Below are 21,717 nucleotides of genomic sequence, written 5' to 3'. Positions count from 1 at the left end.
AGTTGGCCACTTCAGAAACCCTCCACCTTCCCCAGCTCCACCTGTATAGATCTGCTATGGGGATTTGTGTATGCTACATAGGGGATATTTCATGTATGTTATATGTGCAGCAGCAGTATTTCTCACGTGATCACAGCAGCATGTTATGGATGTATTGTCAGTAGTAAGTCTCAGTACTTGCTCTACAGCAGCAGCAGATCTATTCCACCAAGTCCAAACACATTAACATTGTCATGTACATTACTATGCCAATCCCTCTGAGAGTTAACTAAGATACCATAAAACTCATCATTATACAATAAAATCACTTTGTCTCCTGCTTCTGCTCTTCTCTGGCTTTTCTCAGTCAAACTCTTGGTTGATAGAAGACTCTTAGTACAGTTTTGGGTACCAGACACGTCTTGATGTTCATGGGTTTTGGGTATCGATAACCCAGCTGACTAGTTGTTCAGATACCAGACAAAACAGATATTTCTGACATGATCCAGGTGGATCTGGATTTGTTCATTGTGTCACTCTCATGTGAAAGAGAAGTTATCAACTGATTGATATGAGGACACCAGGAAAGTGAGTCTATTTCTGATTGCATTAGATGCCAATTATACTACTTAAGTGTTCTTTTTTTCTTTTTTTTTTTGACATATTTGCTCATTTTAGATGCTAATGTTTAGATCCATTTTGCTGTTGAATCATTCTTATGTCAGGGAAATTGATTCACATTTATAATCTTAGTTTGTCATTATTTTATGTTAAAGTGTTAGTTCACCCAAAAATGAAAATTCTTTCATTAATTACTCACCCTCATGTCATTCCAAACCTGTTAGACCTTTGTTCATCTTCAGAACACAAATTAATTTATTTTTGATGAACTCTGCATAGACAGCAACACAACTGAAAAACATAGTTCGGACATCAATAAAACAGTCCGTGTGACGATTCTTCTCTTGTGTGTGGTGCTGCTGACATAGAACACACTTCCGCTGCGCCATGTTCACAAGCAGAAGAAATGCGTCACAGTGCTCTTGATAATAGCGGAGGACGGTGATGCGGAAGAGAAGAATTTACTGGAATGACAAAAACGCATTTTGTATTTCCAAAGCATTAAAAACATATAAATACATCCTCCATTACTGTATAGCACACCTCTTATGTTCCTGTTTTTTTCAGAGACCAGTTTAATCTGTCTCTATATTAGATAAGTGTAAGTTTTTTTATTTATGGATGGCTCATGATACAAACAATTCATTCTTAAAATTTATTTTAATGGACAGATTGTATGCTCTCATTGTTACTCAATTAGACATAACTGTCTGGTACTCAAAATATCAAAGTTAACGTGCTATTGTGAATATATGGATTAATAAACAAACAGAAAACAATTGATTAGATGGAAGCACCACTTTATCCCCAAATTCTTTAGTCGTTGAGGAGATTTGGGAAGACAGATGGTCTCCAAAGTTACCTAACAATCCAAATCTTTCATTTGTGGCTGGACTATTCCTTTAACAGCATGCACATCAATTTTATTACACATCCAGTTAAATCTGATAACTCTAACACAGGTGACCTTTCAATTCAGTACTGTTTAATGCTGGGTCCAGAATTAGATAAAGAGTTAACCAGATACACACACACTCATATAATACACACATGTGTTTTCTCTGCATTTAAACTTGAAATGTTCAACTTGAAATATATATTTTCATATTTAGCCGCTGCTGCAAATATTGTTGGTTTAGTTGTTTAGTGGAAACACATGATGGTCAATGGCCTGCTGGAAGAAGACAGAGGCTGATGATGACAAATTGCTGCACCTAAAATGATTGATAGAAAATATAAACACAACGTAAAGGAGTGACAAAATGTTGGTCAATCTGATTGTCGGTACGTGTGAGGAAGGAAGGCGTACGAGGACAAAAGGTCACAATAAAGTCTTTACTTTAACCCAGACAGGTGATACAACAGGGACGCACACTTAAGACCATACAACAATGAGTGTAACTTATAAAGGGTTGATAATGAGACAGACAGGTGACAACGATTAACTAATAATGACATAACGAGGGCAGGAACAGGAAATGACCAAATATGGGCACAATGGGAAGAAAACAACAAACACAGTCCAGGGGTGTGACAGTGACTTTGTGTTGACTTAAATTTACGAGATATTATTAAGTTTCTGGAAAATGCAATCATTCCAACAAAGATATATTGCTTATAGGACGCTCATCATGGTGTGAACATGACGCATCAAGGCCCTAACTTTCTCCCACTGAACTGATATCCTGTATGCTGCATGCTTTCTTTTATTTTAGCAATATATCCGACCCATCTGAATTCTGCTGAGAATATTTGTATTTTAAAATGCTATGAAAGAGATCAGGCTAAGTTAATGTCTAATACTAGAGGCGGCTGGTCAATAGAGGGTGCTAGGGTGCCACACACAAAAAAATAATACATTTTATTTTAAATAACATAAATTGACAAGTGCATAATATGATGGGCAAAATATATGTTTGTCATATATGTGTCTTCTGCCTGTCAGCATTTGTCAAGTTCAGTTTAAATTCAAGACATGACATAAATGTTGCCAAACAGCATCCTCAAATCTGGTCAAAAATGGGCAATTTCTCTAAACACTGTTGAAGTCAGGACTGGACTATAGGGACTGAACAAGGCAAACCAGCTTCTCTCACTAGTAAAGTGTTCATGGATGACAGCTGTAATCAAGGTAAAGACAATTATTACATACAGGATCGTACATCAGGTATGCTCCAATCTGTTATTATTAATGTGAAACAAACTGTGGGCTCGCAGCGCACTAATAGCTTTTTGCACGAGCACATTTCAGTATTGTCACAAATCTGATGGGTGTTTTATACAGGAGTCTGTGAGGCTCAGTGTTTATGTACATATGGGCATCTAACACTTCAAACACTCTGACAGTAGAACTGTTCACCGATGACGTCAAGACGCCTTCAGATTGCCACATTCAACACATTCATTTCTTTTTTTGTATTTTGCTGTGTTTAATAATTCTGAATAGACCTGTGTCTTTATGCTGTGGTTAAGGCAGCTAGTATAGTGGAATAGAAGCTCTAAACAAATGTATCATTCATTTATTTCATCACAGTTTTTGCTGATGCACAGTGTACATAAATTATGAATGATAGAAAAAAATGAAAAAGTATTTTTAATTTACCTTGAAAAAAGCTTGAAGAACCATACTCAAACTCAATCTGGAACTTATTAAAATATGTTTCAAGCTTTCAAATTATTTTAAGTTTTATGTTTTCCTTCTGTTAACTTGTTTTTTTCTTTAACTGTCTAAGATTAAATCATATTGGGATGTTTGTTCAAATTGTTGTATGTGGCACAACCCTAATTACAGAACATCACTGTCTTAATACCATGATTCCAGCATCTTGCTACTAAACATCTTGTCTACAGCAAATGTGAAAGTAAATAGACCATTAGCACCATCTGCTGGAAGAAAGTTCAACTGCAATTCTGCACAGATCTCAAAGTCTCACAAACATATCACTCTGGATATGCATTTGCATGCACAGGATTCAGCGTTTGTTCCGAGGTTATATGCAGTTTGTAGAACAGATGGAGATTGCACCAGCTCTGGTTTGGTTTGGTCTCATTTGTGGATGATGCAATTAAAGACTTCAGTGATGCCAACTTTAGATGGACATTCTATAAGGCAGAATATCATCCTTTTATTGTAATCATTACAATCACAAACTGTAATAACACATAGAAGCTTAAAATACATTACTTTAACTGCCCATGTGATTTATATGATCTTAGAGTTGTGTATTATTGAGGTAAAGTTTCCCTGATGAGTTTGGAGAAAGAGCCAAGCATTTATTAATTTTAATCCAATACATCATTACCAGTTTTTCTTGTGAGAAAGAGCACTTCTTCACGCTTTTCCAGACCAGAAACAAAACCCACATTGACAACAGCCTCCTACTGAACTTCCAGCTCTGTGAACTTATATTACGCTCACATGGAGTCAAACCACATCTCATTTCACACTAAAGACATCACTCTCCTGTCTGAAAATACTAAAGTGAGACTAACAAACTTATATTATCATTTTTTGGTCTTTAACCCTAAGCACTCGCTTCTATTACAGTTCACAAGCGGCCTGTTCTGTAACTACATTCTCACAGTATTAGGAGAAACAGACAAAAAGCCATACACATATTTGACAGAACTTGTAAAATGACTGTTTCTAAAACACTACTCATCTATCAGACATTTCTGTTTTAGGCTTAAGAACTAAAGTCCTGCTTTAATAATATTATTCTGAGTCTGTAGTTCTCATGATCAGCAGGCCTCATTCATTCATCCAGATGTGTTTCCTTCACTCTGATTGAGATCCTCTGCTGTCCAAACCTGCTCTCTGTGTGAGTAACCACTGAACACATGCATCTGTCTCCAGCAGGGGGCGCTTCACATAATAATGAAAATGATTCATCTTTACTAGAAACTGCTCTTTGTTAATAATTGGAATCTTTTCTGGGAGCGTCCTAGGCTTTACCGCGCTGATGGCCTGCACCCCAGCAGAGTCGGAGCAGAACTGCTGTCGGACAACATCTCCAGGACGCTGCGCTCCATTTGACTAGTAAGCAATTCTTCAAATAGTTGCGATGATGGCTTTTGTTATGCACATTTAAACGATAGTACTGGTGCTGTCCAATCTATAAAGACTGTGTCTGTTCCTCGAATAGTGAGGTCAAAACAAAAATTTTATGAAGGATCTAGAAAAAATCTAATCGTGATTAAACCAGAAAAATGCACAATAAATGAACAAAAACAATTTTTAAAGCTTGGGCTCCTAAATATCAGATCACTCGCACCCAAAGCACTTATTGTAAACGAAATAATCACAGATAATAGTTTTGATGTACTCTGCTTGACTGAAACTTGGCTAAAACCAAATGATTTTATTGGTCTGAATGAGTCTACTCCACCAAACTACTGTTATAAACATGAGCCCCGTCAGATCGGTCGTGGCGGTGGTGTTGCAACAATTTATAGTGATATTTTCAATGTTACTCAGAAAACAGGGTACAGGTTTAATTCATTTGAAGTACTCCTACTTAATGTTACTCTGTCAGATATGCAAAATAAATCTCTCCTATCTCTTGCTCTGGCTACTGTGTATAGACCTCCAGGGCCGTATACAGATTTCCTAAAAGAATTTGCAGATTTCCTTTCTGACCTATTGGTTAATTTTGATAAAGCATTAATTGTTGGAGATTTTAACATTCATGTTGATAATACAAATGATGCGTTAGGACTTGCGTTTACTGATCTGTTAAACTCTTTTGGAGTCAAACAAAACGTCACTGGGCCCACTCATCGTTTTAATCATACACTAGATCTAATTATATCGCACGGACTTGATCTTACTGATATAGATATCGTACCTCAAAGCGATGATGTTACCGATCACTTCCTCGTATCGTGCATGCTGCGTATCACTGATGTTAACTATATAGCTCCGCGCTATCGTCTGGGCAGAACTATTGTTCCTGCTACCAAAGATAGATTCGCAAATAACCTGCCTGATTTATCTCAACTGCTCTGTGCACCCATAAATAAACATGAACTAGACAAAATGACTAGTAACATAGGCACTATCTTCTCTAATACATTAGAAGCTGTTGCCCCAATCAAGCTAAAAAAGGTTAGAGAAAAACGTACTGCGCCATGGTACAACAGTAATACCCATTCTCTAAAAAAAGAAACTCGTAATCTTGAGCGTAAATGGAGAAAAACTAACTTAGAAGTTTTTAAAATTGCATGGAAAAACAGTATGTCCAGCTATAGACGGGCTTTAAAAGCTGCTAGAGCCGAGTACATCCACCAACTCATAGAAAAAAACCAAAACAATCCAAGGTTTTTATTTAGCACAGTGGCTAGATTAACAAATAACCAAACACCTCCTGACCTGAATATTCCTGCACAGTTTAATAGTAATGTCTTTATGAATTTCTTTACTGATAAAATAGACAACATTAGAAATACAATAACAAATATAGATACTACAGCAACTGATACTTCAACATTAGTCATTACACCCGAAGAAAAACTCCAGTGCTTTACAACTATAGAACAGAAAGAATTAAATAAACTTATCACCACATCTAAACCAACAACATGCCTATTAGATCCTGTACCCACTAAATTACTAAAAGAGTTGTTACCTGTAGCAGAAGTACCGCTTCTTAATATTGTTAACTCATCGTTATCTTTAGGTCATGTCCCAAAACCATTCAAACTAGCGGTTATTAAACCTCTTATTAAGAAACCACAGCTAGACCCTAGTGAACTGGCAAATTACAGACCCATTTCTAATCTTCCATTTATGTCTAAAATTCTAGAAAAAGTTGTGTCTGCTCAATTGTGCTCCTTCTTGCAAAATAATAATATCTTTGAAGAATTTCAGTCAGGTTTCAGGCCCCATCATAGCACAGAAACTGCACTTGTAAAAATCACAAACGACTTGCTACTTGCGGCAGATCAAGGCTGCGTCTCATTGCTAGTTTTACTTGATCTTAGTGCTGCGTTCGACACTATAGATCATGAAATACTCATAGATCGATTACAAAACTATACAGGTATTCAAGGGCAGGCATTAAGATGGTTCAGATCATACCTGTCCGATCGCTATCACTTTGTGTATTTAAATGGGGAGTCATCGCAGCTAACACCAGTAAAGTATGGAGTGCCACAAGGATCTGTCCTAGGTCCTCTACTATTTTCAATTTACATGTTACCCCTTGGTAATATTATTAGGAAATATGGGATTAGTTTCCATTGTTATGCTGATGACACTCAACTATATATTTCAACAAGACCAGATGAAACTTCTAACTTAGCAAAGTTAACAGTGTTAAAAATGTGAAAGACTGGATGACCAATAATTTTCTACTGTTAAATTCAGATAAGACTGAGATATTACTTATTGGACCAAAAAAGAGTACACAGAATCTCTTAAACTACAACTTGCAACTAGACGGATGTACTGTTGTTTCCTCTACAGTCAAAAATCTGTGTGTTATATTAGACAGCAACCTGTCTTTTGAAAATCATATTTCCTATGTTACTAAAACAGCATTCTTCCATCTTAGAAACATTGCTAAGCTACGGAACATGTTACCTGTTTCTGATGCAGAAAAGTTAGTTCATGCATTTATGACGTCTAGACTGGACTATTGTAATGCACTACTAGGTGGTTGTCCTGCTTCTTCAATAAATAAGCTACAGGTAGTCCAAAATGCAGCTGCTAGAGTCCTTACCAGATCAAGAAAATATGATCATATTACCCCAGTTTTACAGTCTCTACACTGGCTACCTATTAGGTTCCGTATCACTTACAAAATAATACTTCTTACCTATAAGGCCCTTAATGGTTTAGCTCCTGCATACCTAACTAGTCTCCTACTACGCTACAATCCCTCACGCTCCCTAAGGTCGCAAAACTCTGGACTTTTAGTAGTACCTAGGATAGCAAAGTCCACTAAAGGAGGGAGAGCCTTTTCTCATTTGGCTCCCAAACTCTGGAATAGCCTTCCTGATAACGTTCGGGGTTCAGACACACTCTCTGTGTTTAAATCTAGATTAAAGACTCATCTCTTTAGCCAAGCATTCACATAATGTATCTCATAACGTTGTACTTCAGTTACATCTGATCAAATGCACATTAATATTCTTCAGCTTGGGCTAAACACATCATTTTTGTTTGGTTGGAAGTTGGAACAGCAGCTACGCTAATTATTTCTCTATTTGTTTCTCTGTTTCTGCCACGGGATTTCCATCCCGTGGTAACTAGGGTTTACACAAGATTCAGTCTGGATTCAGAAGAAGAGATGATGCCGACCCCTCAGAGGACCGCAGATGATGCCAGCCTTGAAACAACATACAGCACTACATAATTTTCTTACAAGTTTGATCACAGCACATAATCATTGCAATTAGTGTTCATCATCTGTTCGATTACACAGTTACTGATTTTAACATTTATATCATATGTACATCGACTTGACATACAGTATTCACCACTAAATACTAAAATTACTAAATATATTGTAGTAGCCTAAACTTTTGTACAGCGCTTTGCAACGACTCGTATTGTGAAAAGCGCTATACAAATAAACTTGAATTGAATTGAATTGAATTTACTGTATAAAACACAATGAAAGAAAAGCAGTAATTAATAAATATAAATTCTGAATCTTGAATGTCTTTAACTGCACTCCTCCAGATGATATAAGAGAAGCTGTATTGCCCCATAGTTTTGCACACGTCTCTCAAACACTAAACCAGGAAATAACTTCACATTTTCTAGTAAGTGAAAGTGAAAGTGAAGAGCTGTAGACGGTCCCTCTGTCTCTGTTTCTCTGACACAAACTCACACACAATGGCAGAAGCCAGTATTCCAGTGGCTCAGGACCAGTTCACGTGTCCAGTGTGTCTGGATCTGCTGAAGGATCCAGTGGCGACCGCCTGTGGACACAGTTACTGTAAGAGCTGTATTACAGACTGCTGGAATGAGGAGGATCAGAAGGGAGTCTACAGCTGCCCTCAGTGCAGACAGACCTTCAGTCCCAGACCTGCTTTAGCTACCAATGTACTGCTGGCTGAAATGCTGGAGAACCTGAAGAAGACCAGACTCCAAACCGCCGACGGTGACGCCGGATCTGGAGACGTGGAGTGTGACGTCTGTACTGGGACCAAACACAAAGCTGTCAAGTCCTGTCTGGTGTGTCTGAACTCTTACTGTCAGAATCACCTGCAACAACATGAGAGTTGGTTCAGAAGTAAGAAACACAAACTGACCGATGCCAGCGGACGACTACGAGAGATGATCTGCTCAAAACACGACGAACAGCTGAAACTCTATTGTCGAACTGACCAGCGCTGCATTTGTTATCTGTGTATGATGGAGGAACACAAGAACCATGAGACTGTGACAGCTGAAGCAGAGAGGACTGACAAACAGGTATGAGCTCAAGCACATTAAAACAATCTGACTCATTATTCAGATCCTGATTACACTGAGACTGTTTTCATCAATCTACATTTGACAGAGTATTCTGAAAGAGACACAAATGAAATATGGCAAGAGAATCCAGGAGAGAGAGAAAGAGCTTGAGGAGCTGAGAAAGACTGTGGACTCTTATAAGGTGAGTTTGTGCAGAAGAACAAGAGCTGATAGACTGAAGAGCCATTCTTAGACTCATTAGACTCATAGATGTATAGACATTAGACTCATAGATGTGTAGACATTAGACTCATAGAGCTGATAGACTGATGTTGAGTAAGAGCTGATTGTGCTGTGTTTCTAACAGTGCTCTGCACAGACAGCAGTGGAGGACAGTGAGAGGATCTTTACTGAGCTCATCCGCTCCATTGAGAGAAGCCGCTCTGAGCTGATACGGCTGATCAGAGATCAGGAAAAGCGAGCAGTGAGTCGAGCTGAAGGACGACTGGAGCGACTGGAGCAGGAGATCAATGATCTGAGGAGGAGAGACGCTGAGCTGGAGCAGCTTTCACACACACAGGATCACATCCAGTTCCTGCAGGTAACAGACATCTAGAAGAACAGGATCATAGTGGACTTGAGACACATCCTGCTGTGACACAGATCTGACAAACAGACTGGAGTTCCCTTCCGGAGTCATTCAAACGCTATGGGGAACGCCATTGGCGAGCCTCTCTCTGAACGTAGTCTACCAACCAATCAGATGACGGGAGTGACGTCATCGACCGGGAAGTATAAAGCACGTGCGTTTCAAGCCGGCTTCAGCTTTTGTCATTCAGCGAAGCGCTCTCTGTTTGTCTGTCTGTTGCATGTCTGCTGATTTTTGTGCCAGTTTGCACAGCTTCATTTTGAGTAGACATGTCAACCAAAGGGGGAAAGAGTTTATCTAAGAAAGTGGTTGAGCAGCCTCACAGAGCGTGTGTTCCTCCCTGCCAACGTTTCATTGTTGGTGGGGATACACAAGTTCTGTGTGTAGTCTGCTTGGGTGCGGAGCATGCACAGTCAGCCCTCGAGGGGGCTTGCTGTCCGCAGTGTGAGCGCCTTCAACTGCGGGTGCTTCGCTCCCGGAGGGCTCTCTTTGAGGAGGGAGCCCTCAACAGCGTTCCCCTCGGGTCTGGCCCCGCTTCCGCCGAGGCGGAACGGCAGCTGCACTCGTGGGGTTCGCAGCTCGATCTGTTAGAGGGTATGGAGACGGGTGATCCCCTATCTCCCTCCTCACCTAACAGATCGGATGACCTTCTACTGGATGAGGAAGCCTGCGCTGCGGTTCCTTCCTACCAGGAAGAGGTCTCAGCGCTTCTCATATCTTCCGAGGAGGAGGTTGATGTGGAGAGCATTGACGAAAGTGCACAACCGCTCCCCCGGTCCCCACAGTATGAGGAGCTTTTGGAGGTGGTGACACGTGCAGTTGACAAATTAAACATCAATTGGCCTGCACAACATACTAATGAGCCACAGCGAAGCAAACTAGACGAACGCTTCCTGCGGACATAGTCACCACTCCAAAAAAGGAGCCTTCCAAAACCCTTTTCAGCCCACCTTTTCGTTCCCTCCTCCAACTATTATGGAAATGTCGGGGGGATGGAAGAGTGTGGCTATAAGATGATGCCGCAGGTTGAACAGACGCTTGCGGGCTATCTGTCACCTGGCCTGGCATCATCTCTGAAGGCTCCTTCCTTGCCCTCCAGGCCTCTTAAAATAACATTGGGCTTGTTGGGCAAGGGGTACACGGCGGCAGGTCAGGCTGGAGCATGCTTGCACACAATGTCTATTTTGCAAGCCTACCAGGCTGACCTGCTGAAGGAATTAGATGACAGTCAGGAGGTTAATGTATCGGAGTTGCGCCACACAGCCGATCTTGCTCTGGCGGCGGAGGGGCACTTGTGGCTGACCCTGTCCGATATGAAGGAAAAGGACAGGGTCCTCCTCCTGGACGCCCCGCTGCAGCCTTCTGGTCTGTTCGGCAACTCAGTCAATGAAGTGCAAGCTGGCGTACCATATCCTCCGGTGGTCACAGGGAAAACTTCACTCGCTCAGAGCTGTTCACATCCCTGGACACCTCAATACGGGATCAGACGTCCTGTCAAGGCAGGGGCCAAGGCCCGGGGATTGGATGCTCCACCCAGAGGTGGTGCAACAGATTTGGAGAGTGTTTGGCCAGGCTCAAGTGGACCTCTTTGCAACTTGAGAGACATCGCAATGTCCCCTCTGGTTCTCCTTAGTGCCTCCTGCTCCTCTGGGTCTGGATGCGATGGTACAGACGTGGCCGAGGCTACATCTGTACACCTTTCCCCCGATCGCTCTGCTCCCCGGAGTTCTGTAAAGAGTACGCCGGTATGGAGTGCGGCTGCTACTAGTAGTCCCGTACTGGCCGGCCCGAGTATGGTTCTCGGACATAATCACCCTCCTCGATGGCTCTCCATGGGAGATTCCCGTCAGGAGGGACCTCCTCTCGCAGGCCGGGGGCTTAATCTTTCACCCCCGCCCCAAGATTTGGAAACTATGGGTGTGGCTCCTGAGGGGGCACAACTCATAGAGGCTGGTCTCTCAACCGAAGTTGCTGAGACAATCCTTCATTCCAGAGCTCCCTCTACAAGGAAACTCTATGGCCTTAAATGGAAGTTGTTCACTGCATGGTGCAACCAACACCAATTAGACCCAGTTCACTGCCCGATAGGTACAGTACTGGAGTTTTTGCAGTCTCGCTAATCTACAGGGCTAACCCACTCCACCCTGAAGGAGTACGTGGCGGCGTTATCGATTGAAGACCTCCATTTGAGCCTATAGAGGAGATTTCGGATCGTTGTCTTACAATTAAGACTGCGCTGCTGCTCGCGCTTACCTCGCTAAAGAGAGTAGGAGACCTTCAGGCCTTTTCAGTGGCCCCCTCTTATATTGACTTTGCGCCTGGTCTGGCCAAAGCCTTTTTGTACCCGAGAGCCGGGTATGTCCCGAAGGTCCCGACAGCAATACAACAGCCGGTTACACTCCAGGCCTTTTACTCTCCACAACTATATGTGTCCTGTGTGAGCACTCGACACATATGTCCACAGAGCTGCCATGTGGCGTAAATCAGAGCAACTTTTGGTTTGTTACGGCCCCCCTAAGAGGGGGTGCCCTGCTTCAAAACCTACTATCAGTAGATGGATCGTAGATGCCATTTCTACTGCGTACGAGTCCTCTGGCCTGCCATCACCCTTGGGGGTCAAGGCTCACTCTACTCGAGGCTTGGCTGCCTCCAAAGCTCTGGCAGCAGGTGTCCCTATACAGGACATCTGCAGTGCTGCGGGTTGGTCCTCACCTTTAACATTTGTCAGCCTCTACGAGCTATACCTGAGAGCCGCTCCAGGCTCTTCTGTCCTTGAGTGACAGACAAGGATTTCCCTCATGTCCTGGCAGTTTCCCAGGCTGAGGTGTATTTATCTCCCTCTTGTTCTGGCAGTTCCCCAGACAGAGGTGTATTACCACTCTTGTCCTAGTAATTTACCTAAGCAGAGATTCTTCATCCCTCGCATCCTGGCAATTTCCCCTGGCCAAGGTACATTTATTTCCCTCTTGTTCTGGCTGTTTCCCAGACAGAGGTGTATTACCACTCGCGTCCTGGCAATTTCCCCAGGCGGAGACTGTTGCTGTGTTCTGGCATGATTCACCAGACACAACTCTTTCCACCCTTGTCCTAGCAGACACTAGGCAGGGATTTGGAATTATGGGGGCGTGGGCATCTCGTTCCCCATAGCGTTTGAATGACGCAGCCGAGTTCCCGGAAGGGAACGTCTCGGGTTACGTATGTAATCCTGGTTCCCTGAGGGAACGAGACGCTGCATCATTGACCATAATTTCCGCATTCCTGCCACGCATCGCTTCATTCCTGGAAGCTGAAGCCGGCTTCAAACGCACATGCTTTATACTTTCCGGTCGATGACGTCACCACTCCGGTGACGTCACTCCTGTCCTTTGATTGGTTGGTAGACTACGTTCAGAGAGAGGCTTGCCAATGGCGTTCCCCATAGCGTTTGAATGACGCAGCGTCTCGTTCCCTCGGGGAACGAGGGTTACATACGTAACCCGAGACGATTCTCATGTGTTTCAGTGTGTCTGGAAAACTTGTGTATGGAGCTAATTACTGGAGTATTTACATTAGTATTAGATTAGGCCTAAGTGCATTACACACAAGATTTTAAAATTGAGGGGGAAAAAATACAGGCTTGTTGTATTTTTGTCTCCTGCAGAGTTTCTCCATCTCTCCTGAATCTACAGATCAGCCCAACTCCATCAGTTCTCAGTTCTCTTTCAGTGATATAGGAGAATTAGTTTCTAAACTGAAAGAAAAACTGGAGAATTTCTGCAAAGAAGAGATTAAACAGATATCTGGCAGAGGTAATGTGTCACATCACACAGAAGAAACTATTAAAAACAATATGGGAGAGATTCCTGTTTCACATGAGAATCACAATAATGATGTGTCTTTATGTCCACAGTAACATGCAGCGAAATTATTGCCCTCAAAGAACCCAAGTCCAGGCCAGAGTTGCTGCAATGTAAGACACTATGAAACACACACAGAGTGACTAAAATGACTGTATAATTTCACACTGGAGTTAACCTAACTACACAGACACAGTGGTATTAAAAGACTGTAAACATATCACATGTATTTGGAAAGAGTACGTTTGTGGGAAGTTCATGAAATAAGTCTTATTTTATCTTAATCAGATTTCAGGTTTCTGACTCTGGATCCAAACACAGTGAGTAAACACATCCGTCTGTCTGAGGGAGACAGAATGGCTATTTACACTAAAACAGTCCAGCCGTATCCTGATCATCCAGACAGATTTATTCATTATTGTCAGGTGTTGTGTAGAGAGAGTGTGTGTGGATGCTGTTACTGGGAGCTGGAGTGGAGTGGAGATGATGGTGTGTTTACATCAGTGTCATATAAGAGCATCAGCGGGAAGGGATCGGGTGATGAGTGTGTGTTTGGATATAATGATCAGTCCTGGACTTTGTTATGCACTCCCTCCAGTTACTCATTCTGGCACAATAAGAGAAAGACTGCTCTCCCTGTGAAGCCCATCATCAGTAGAGTAGGAGTGAATGGTGTTTATAGAATAGGAGTGTTTGTGGATCACAGAGCAGGAACTCTGTCCTTCTACAGCGTCTCTGACACAATGAGCCTCATCCACACAGAACACACTACATTCACTCAGACGCTCTATCCTGGGTTTGGGTTTGGTGTAGACTCAAGAGTGAAACTGTGTGACCTAACAGCAGAGATGGAAACTTGAGTCTGTGAACTGGACTCGTGTCACACATAAGTCATAAAAACTAATCACTACAGAGTTCGACCTCAATCCTGTCAGTCAGTTTAAAGCAAGACAGCTGAGGATAAAAGTGTTTTCTTGAAACTTGCAGTTTCTTTAGCTGTCCTGATAGCAGATGAAGGATCCTCAAATACAAACTGTGTGTGTGTTGCATCAAGAGAACAATCATACATTTGTGTTGTGTTCTTATTTTTCATTTTAATTAGTTTATAATCATTTAATCATATAATCATTTATAGTCATTAGTCATTTATATAATTTATCATTTAATTGTTTTTAAATTTATCATTTACATAATTTTACTTATTTGATCATTTATTCACTTGTTATTTTTAATATGCATTTATATTTATATTTCTGCAATTATATTATTATTCAATCTCATGATTATAGGGTTTCATGAACTGTTTTGTCTGTATGAATAAGAGATAAGAGAGAATAGTGATGGAAGTTCAAGGTTTATGGAATGTTGTGAATCAGTTTGATATCATTATTTGCTGGATTTGTGTTTATCAGATGAAGTCTGAGCACTGAAACATACACAACTAAGATTATGCAATAAACTCTTTTTATCATCACGTTGTCTCCTGCTTCTGCTGTTCTCTGACTTTTCTCAGTCAAACTCTTGGCTGATAGACAACTGTTCATTCAGTTTTGGGTACCAGATAAGACTTACTGTTAATGTCCAAACCAGATAAGCAGTCCAAATCAGTCACCATACAGAGGGATGATCCGAAGAGAGTAGTCAAAGGGCAGGCTGAGAGTCCGTACACGAATATCAGTCCAATCAGGCAAACTTGGCAAAAGGGGCAAATCCAAGAGACGTAAAACGATCATCAACAGGCAGAGTTATACACAGGTAAGCAGTCAGAATGGCAATCAGAAAACGCTTGGTAAGGCAGGTGAAACTGGTAATACTTCGCGAGGAGTAACTGCACATGTGTAGCTATAAAGCTACCAAACAGGAAGTGGTCAGAGAGGAAGAAGAGGAAGCCGAGTGCAGTCAATACTCAGGTGAGGGCTCCCTCTGCTGGCGTGGCGTTACAGAATCCCCCCCCCCCCCCAGGAGTCGCTCTACGAGGCCGTCCCTGTGGTCGTGGTGCTGGTCGGGCCGGGTCTGGCTCTATGGAACTCCTCGATGAGTGACGGATCAAGGATGTCTGGGGCGGCTACCCACGATCTCTCCTCAGGCCCGTAGCCCTCCCAGTCCACCAGATATTGGGGCTGACCCCTTCTCCTTCTTGAGTCCAGCAACATATTCACCTTGTATGCGGGGTTATCATCAATGTCCATGGGTGGGGGTGGCTCTGGGACCTCAGATCCAGGCTCAGCATCCGGGTGGACCGGTTTCAGGAGAGACACATGAAAGGAGGGAGAGATAAGATAGTTAGCAGGAAGCTCAAGCTGGTAGGTGACATCATTAATCTGTCTTATGATTTTGAATGGTCCGACATACCTTGGGCTGAGCTTCCTGCTGGGCAGCCGCAGTTTGATGTCCCTTGTGGAGAGCCAGACCCGTTCTCCATTCGTCCACAGCGGGGACCGAAGAAGGTTCACCAGACCATGGGAACATGGGGGGTTGGAACCCCAGGACACACTGAAAGGGGGTTAGACCTGTTGATGAGTGGGTGATAGTGTTTTGGGCATATTCCGCCCAAGGTAGGAATTCGGACCAGCGGTGCTGTTCTCTGTGGCAGTAAGTGCGAAGGTAACGTCCTATCTCCTGGTTAAGGCGTTCCACCTGTCCATTGGATTGTGGGTGGTATCCTGACGTGAGACTGACATTTATGTCCAACATTTGACAGAATAGAATGATTTCCAGACTTGAGAAGTGAATTGGGTACCTCTGTCACTGACGATGTCCTCAGGTAGGCCATAAACCCGAAAGACATGATTGAAGAGGGCAAGTGCAGTTTCCATGGCAGTGGGTAGGCCTTTGAGTGGTATGAGGCGGCAGGACTTGGAGAAGTGATCAACAATCACAAGGATGACAGTAAAGTTATTGGATGGAGGTAAGTCAGTGATGAAATCAATGGATAGATGTGACCAAGGACATTGTGGTATGGGTAGTGGTTTGAGCAGGCCTGAAGGGAGTTCCTCAGGGGTCTTGGATTGGGCACAAGCATGACAGTATTTTACGTAGTTTGTTACGTCGTGGGACAGGGAAAGCCACCAAAAGGAATTTTGGAGAAGATGGAGGGTGCGTGAGATGCCTAGATGACTGGTGCTAATGGAAGTATGGACCCATTGAATAATTCTTTGTCTCAGTTTCTCTGGGACGTACTGTTTGTTGGGTGGACAGTTAGGAGGAGTGGGTTCTTGTAGTTGTGCTTGTTGAAGTTCCTCCATGAAGTCCCAGATCACCGGAGCGAGGATGACGGATTGAGGCAGGATGGGTTCAGAAGGAAGCGTGCTTGAGGATGGGTCATGGCGTTGTGAAAGTGCATCAGCTTTGCTGTTTTTGCTGCCAGGTCTGTAAGTGACGGAGAAGTTGAATCTTGTGAAGAACGGGAGTTCAGGTGTTTGGCGCTTTTGATGTACTCCAGGTTTTTGTGATCGGTGATGACTTGGAATGAGTCATAGAGGGCGCTGCGCACGTGGCGACCAGCAGCAGACCAGAAAACAGTCCGTGTCGTTTGTTTGTTTGTTGTTCTTTTAAATAGTTTTTAAAGTTGTTTAGAGTTGTTTGCGATTGCCTTGGAGTTCTTTGGACTTTGTTGTTGGAAACCAACTAAAGCCAAATGGATGTGTTGGCCATTGTTTTATTGTGGGTGCTGTTTCTTCTCCCTGCGTGTTTGAAAGCATCACCTGCTAAACAACCGGTGAGAATTCAATACGACAGAGAGTTTCTCCTTCAGTGGCATCGGCCTTATAATATTCGTCATCCTGTGGATTTACGCTCATCGCATGGAAACGGTGTTCGCGACAACGGATTGTATGTTAGACGGGATCATAACCCTCAAAAAACGCGGAAGAGAGGGAAGAAAGGAGGGGTACGAGTGAAGCTAAGGAGGTCTCGGCTAAACCGTACTCCTCTCCCGTCTATCGTCATGGCAAATGTTCAGTCCCTCAGGAATAAGATCGACGACCTACAGGCAATGGTACATTTTCAACATGACTATAAGAATGCTTGTATTTTGGCTCTTACTGAGTCATGGTTAAAGAACAACGATCCTGATAATTCAGTAATTATTGATGGATTTGGCACTCCTTTTCGTACCGATCGTTGCCGTGGAGTGACGGGGAAAAAGCAAGGAGGTGGTGTTTGTCTATATATTAACCATAAATGGTGTAGTTCCGTTATTGTGAGAGAGAGTGTGTGTACTAATGACATTGAACTACTCTCTGTATCACTCCGGCCACAGTATCTTCCTCGGGAGTTTCCACAACTTTTTGTTACCGTGGTCTATATTCATCCGAGGGCTAAGGAAGCAAACGCAGCAGAGACTCTTGGAAATGTTGTACACAAACTGCAATGCATTTCCCCAGATGCTCCGAATTTAATTATGGGGGATTTTAATAAATGTCCCATGAAGCAGTGCTTAAGGAACTTTTATCAATATGTGACTTGCCCCACACGTTTTAATAAGACTCTTGACCTTTGCTATGGATCAATCAAAGGCGCATATAAGTCTGTTGTCAAGCCTCCTGTGGGGACGGCAGACCATAATACAGTGCTGCTTATCCCAGTATACAAAACTGTTTTAAAAAGTGAAAAACCACAGAAGAAGAATATTAGAGTATGGTCTGAGGAGTCCACTGCATCTTTGCAAGGATGCCTGGAATGTACGGACTGGAACATTTTTTACAATTCTTGCTCAGAAATAGATGAACTTACAGATGCTGTCAGTAGGTTATATCTCGTTTTGTGAAGATATGCTTATTCCCTCTAAGACTGTCAAAATATTCCCAAACAACAAGCCATGGTTTACAAAATCCTTAAAAGTACTTATGAATGAAAGATGTAGAGCATTTTATGAAGGTGACTTGGTTAAAAGATTAAAACTGCAGAAAGAGATTAAAGTTGAAGTGAGGAAAGCAAAGTTAAAGTATAAAACAAACTTAGAGGAAGAGTTGAGTAGGAATAACTTGGGGTCAGTTTGGAAGGGAATGACAGCTATAACGGGATTTAAAGGGTGTGAGCCTAGGAAAATACAGCTGCCTGGGTATGAGTCTAGTAGTCAATTGGCCGAGGAATTAAACAGGTTTTATTTACGCTTTGATACTCCTGAAACTGGTCTTAAAATGGAGTCTATGAATTTTAATGTGAGTTGTGATGGTGATTATAATATTTTTTTTGATTAATTAGATGTAATTAAAGTTTTTAAGGGTTGTAAGAGGACAAAAACTCCTGGGCCAGATAATCTTGGTGGGCATTTAGTTAAGGTTTGTGCTGAACAATTGGCACCAGTATTCTGTAATATTTTTCAGTGGTCTTTTGCTCTCCAGAAAGTCCCAACACTGTGGAAACAGGCCACTGTGGTGCCTGTGCCTAAAACTGCAAAGGCAGTAACACTTAATGATTTTAGGCCAATAGCTCTCACTTCCTTAATAATGAAATGTTTTTAGAAACTGGTAAAAGAGGAGTTGTTGTCTAAAACAAATTTTTTTTTAGATCCTCTCCAATTTGCTTATAGAACACAACGAGGTGTTGAGGATGCAACAGCAACATTTCTAAATTTGGTTTTAAAGCACTTAGAGGGGAGCAAAACACATGTCAAACTTTTATTTGTGGATTTTTCATCTGCTTTTAATTCATTACAACCACAGATTTTAGCAGATAAGTACATTTCTAATTTTGGTCTTGATCCTAATTTGGTAGGTTGGATTCTTGACTTTTTAACTGATAGAATTCAACGAGTGAGAGTTAATGATAGTTTCTCAACTCCTTTAATAACATCTGTAGGAACTCCTCAAGGTTGTGTTTTGTCCCCTTTATTATATATTTTATACACAAATGATTGTATCAGTTAGCATAAAAATAGGTTCCCTTCCGGGAACTCTACACTGCGTCCTGAAACGCTGTGGGGAACGCCATTGGCGGGCCGCACTCTGAGTCATAGTCCAACGTCCAATGAGAAACGGGAGTGACGTCACAGGCGCGGTGACGTCATCGACCAGGAAGTATAAAAGCACGTGCGTTTGAAGCTGGCGTCAGCTTTTGTCATTCAGCGAGAGCGCTCTGTGTTATTGTCTGTCTGATCTGCATTTTGCTGTTTTTTAGTGCCAGTTTGCACTACTTTTATTTGAGTAAAATGCCAGGGGGAAAACGTTCTTTTAAGAACGAACGTTCTAAGGCGGTTCAGCAGCCACATAGACGGTGTGTCCCTCCCTGCCAACGCTTCATTGTTGGTGGGGATACACACGATCTATGTGTGGTCTGCTTGGGAGCGGAGCACGCTAAGTCAGCCCTTGAGGGGGCTGACTGCCCGCAGTGCGAGCAGATGCCGCTGCGGTTGCTCCGTTCCCAGAAAGCCCTCTTTGAGGAGGGGGCTTTCACCAGCGTTCCCCGTGGGTCTGGCCCCGCTTCCGTCGAGGCGGAGCGGCAGCTGCACTCGTGGGGTTCGCAGCTAGATCTGCTGGAGGGAGTTGAGACGGGTGATCCCCTATCTCTCTCCTCACCCAGCGGATCGTATGACCTCCTCTTGGATGAGGAAGCCCGCACTGCGGTTCCTTCCCTCCGAGAGGAGGAGTCAACGCTTCTCCTGTCTTCCTCTGAGGAGGTTGACATCGAGAGCGTTGACCTCCCACAACCGCCCCCCCGTTCACCCCAGTATGAGGAGCTGGTGGAGGTGCTGACGAGTGCGGTGGCCAAGCTTAACATCAGCTGGTCACCCGCTCCAGATCCAGAGCCCCAGGCGAGCAGGCTTGATGAGCGCTTCCTGCGGGCTAGGTCAGCACCTCCCAGACGGAGCCTTCCTTTTTTCCCCGACCTCCATAAAGAGATCGCGAGGTCGTGGGACAGGCCGTATTCCTCACGTCTCTACTCCCCCGCCTCAGATTACTACTGTAATGTGGGGGGGATGGAGGAATACGGCTACAGGGCGATGCCTCAGGTCGAGCAGACACTAGCAAGCTATCTGTCTCCCGGCCTGGCATCGTCCCTGAAGGCTCCGTCCTTGCCCACCAAGCCATTAAAAGTAACATCAGGCTTGATGGGCAAGGCTTATGCGGCAGCAGGTCAGGCTGGTGCATGTTTACACACCATGTCTGTGCTCCAGGCATACCAAGCCGACCTGCTGAAGGAGCTTAGTGACGGCGAGGAGGTGAGCGTGTCAGAGATGCGCAGGGCCGCTGATCTGGCGCTCCGGGCCACCAAGGAGAACGCCCGCGCTGTTGGGCGGTCTATGGCAGCCTTGGTGGCCGCGGAGAGGCATCTCTGGCTGACCCTGTCCGACATGAAGGAGAAGGACAGGGTCACGCTCCTGGACGCCCCCCTGCACCCCTCCGGCCTCTTTGGTGACTCTGTTGACACAGTTGTCAACAGGCACCAGGAGGCCCGTAGGCAGGCAGCGGCGTTCCAGCGTTACCTCCCTCACCGCACTTTCTCCTCTGGGGCTGCTGGACGGGAGCAGCCCCAGCCGCACTCCAGCTCCTCACACAGGGAGACCCAGAAAAGGAGCGTTGCTACCCGTGCCCCTCCGGCGCGGCCTAGAGGGCGGGCTCAGCAACGCTCCAAGCCGGGGCCCTCGAAGACTAGGCCCGACCTGAGGGTCGTCCTACAGTCTAAGAGGGCCGCGGCTAAACGGCCCTGATGGTCGTGGCCCAGGGCCAATGAGGGCAGCCCCTCTCGAAGAGCCAGGTGCCTCACCGCCTCTGAGGAGTACGGTGACCACCTCTCTTCGGGGCCCTCAGGAGATTCGTCAGCTAACCCTGCCGGTGTTACAGGGCGCGGCAGTCTCCCGCGAACATCATTCTCTGGTCCTTCCGCCCGGAAACGTAGCGGAACCAGAGAGTTCGCCACCCCCACGGGGGTCTCTAGAGCGCTCACTTCAGGTGCATCCTGCCAGTTCGCTGCTACAGGTCACCAAGTTAGCTCCTCTAATAAATCCAGAGACCAGTCTCGAGAGGCTGGTTCCCTTAGTAGAATTTCTGGCAGCGTGGAAACTACTGCCAAATATTTCTATGTGGGTCCTGCGTACTGTAGAGAAAGGTTATTCCATTCAATTCGGCGCCAAGCCGCCGCCTTTCAGCGGGGTATTTCCTACCATTGTAAATCCCGAGCAGGCTCTGGTATTAGAACAAGAAGTGCACACTCTCCTGAGGAAGGAGGCCATCGAGGTGGTCCCTCCTCAGCACAGAGAATCCGGGTTCTACAGCCGGTACTTC

General features: G+C 43.9%; 1 protein-coding gene across 1 annotated transcript; it reads left to right on the top strand.

Moving 5' to 3' along the window:
* Positions 1 to 8,443: 8,443 nt before the first annotated feature.
* Positions 8,444 to 14,486, top strand: LOC141300204 (tripartite motif-containing protein 16-like). Its single transcript, XM_073830537.1, has 6 exons — positions 8,444 to 9,025; positions 9,114 to 9,209; positions 9,375 to 9,608; positions 13,297 to 13,444; positions 13,546 to 13,605; positions 13,781 to 14,486. Exons 1-6 carry the CDS (start codon positions 8,444 to 8,446, stop codon positions 14,350 to 14,352), a joined length of 1,692 nt encoding a protein of 563 aa, XP_073686638.1. The 3' UTR covers positions 14,353 to 14,486.
* The last annotated feature ends 7,231 nt before the right edge of the window (positions 14,487 to 21,717 follow it).

Source organism: Garra rufa, chromosome 24 (assembly GCF_049309525.1).
Source record: "Garra rufa chromosome 24, GarRuf1.0, whole genome shotgun sequence".
NCBI lineage: Eukaryota > Metazoa > Chordata > Actinopteri > Cypriniformes > Cyprinidae > Garra > Garra rufa.
Note: the sequence above shows the minus strand (reverse complement) of the source record. Positions and strands in the feature narration are given on the sequence as shown.

Bases quoted from the DNA above. Each gene is read 5' to 3' on its own strand.
- LOC141300204 (XM_073830537.1), top strand. From the start codon at position 8,444: ATGGCAGAAGCCAGTATTCCAGTGGCTCAGGACCAGTTCACGTGTCCA. The intron at 9,026-9,113 runs GTATGAGCTCAA...TACATTTGACAG, and splicing joins CAGAGAGGACTGACAAACAG to AGTATTCTGAAAGAGACACA. The intron at 9,609-13,296 runs GTAACAGACATC...TGTCTCCTGCAG, and splicing joins ATCACATCCAGTTCCTGCAG to AGTTTCTCCATCTCTCCTGA.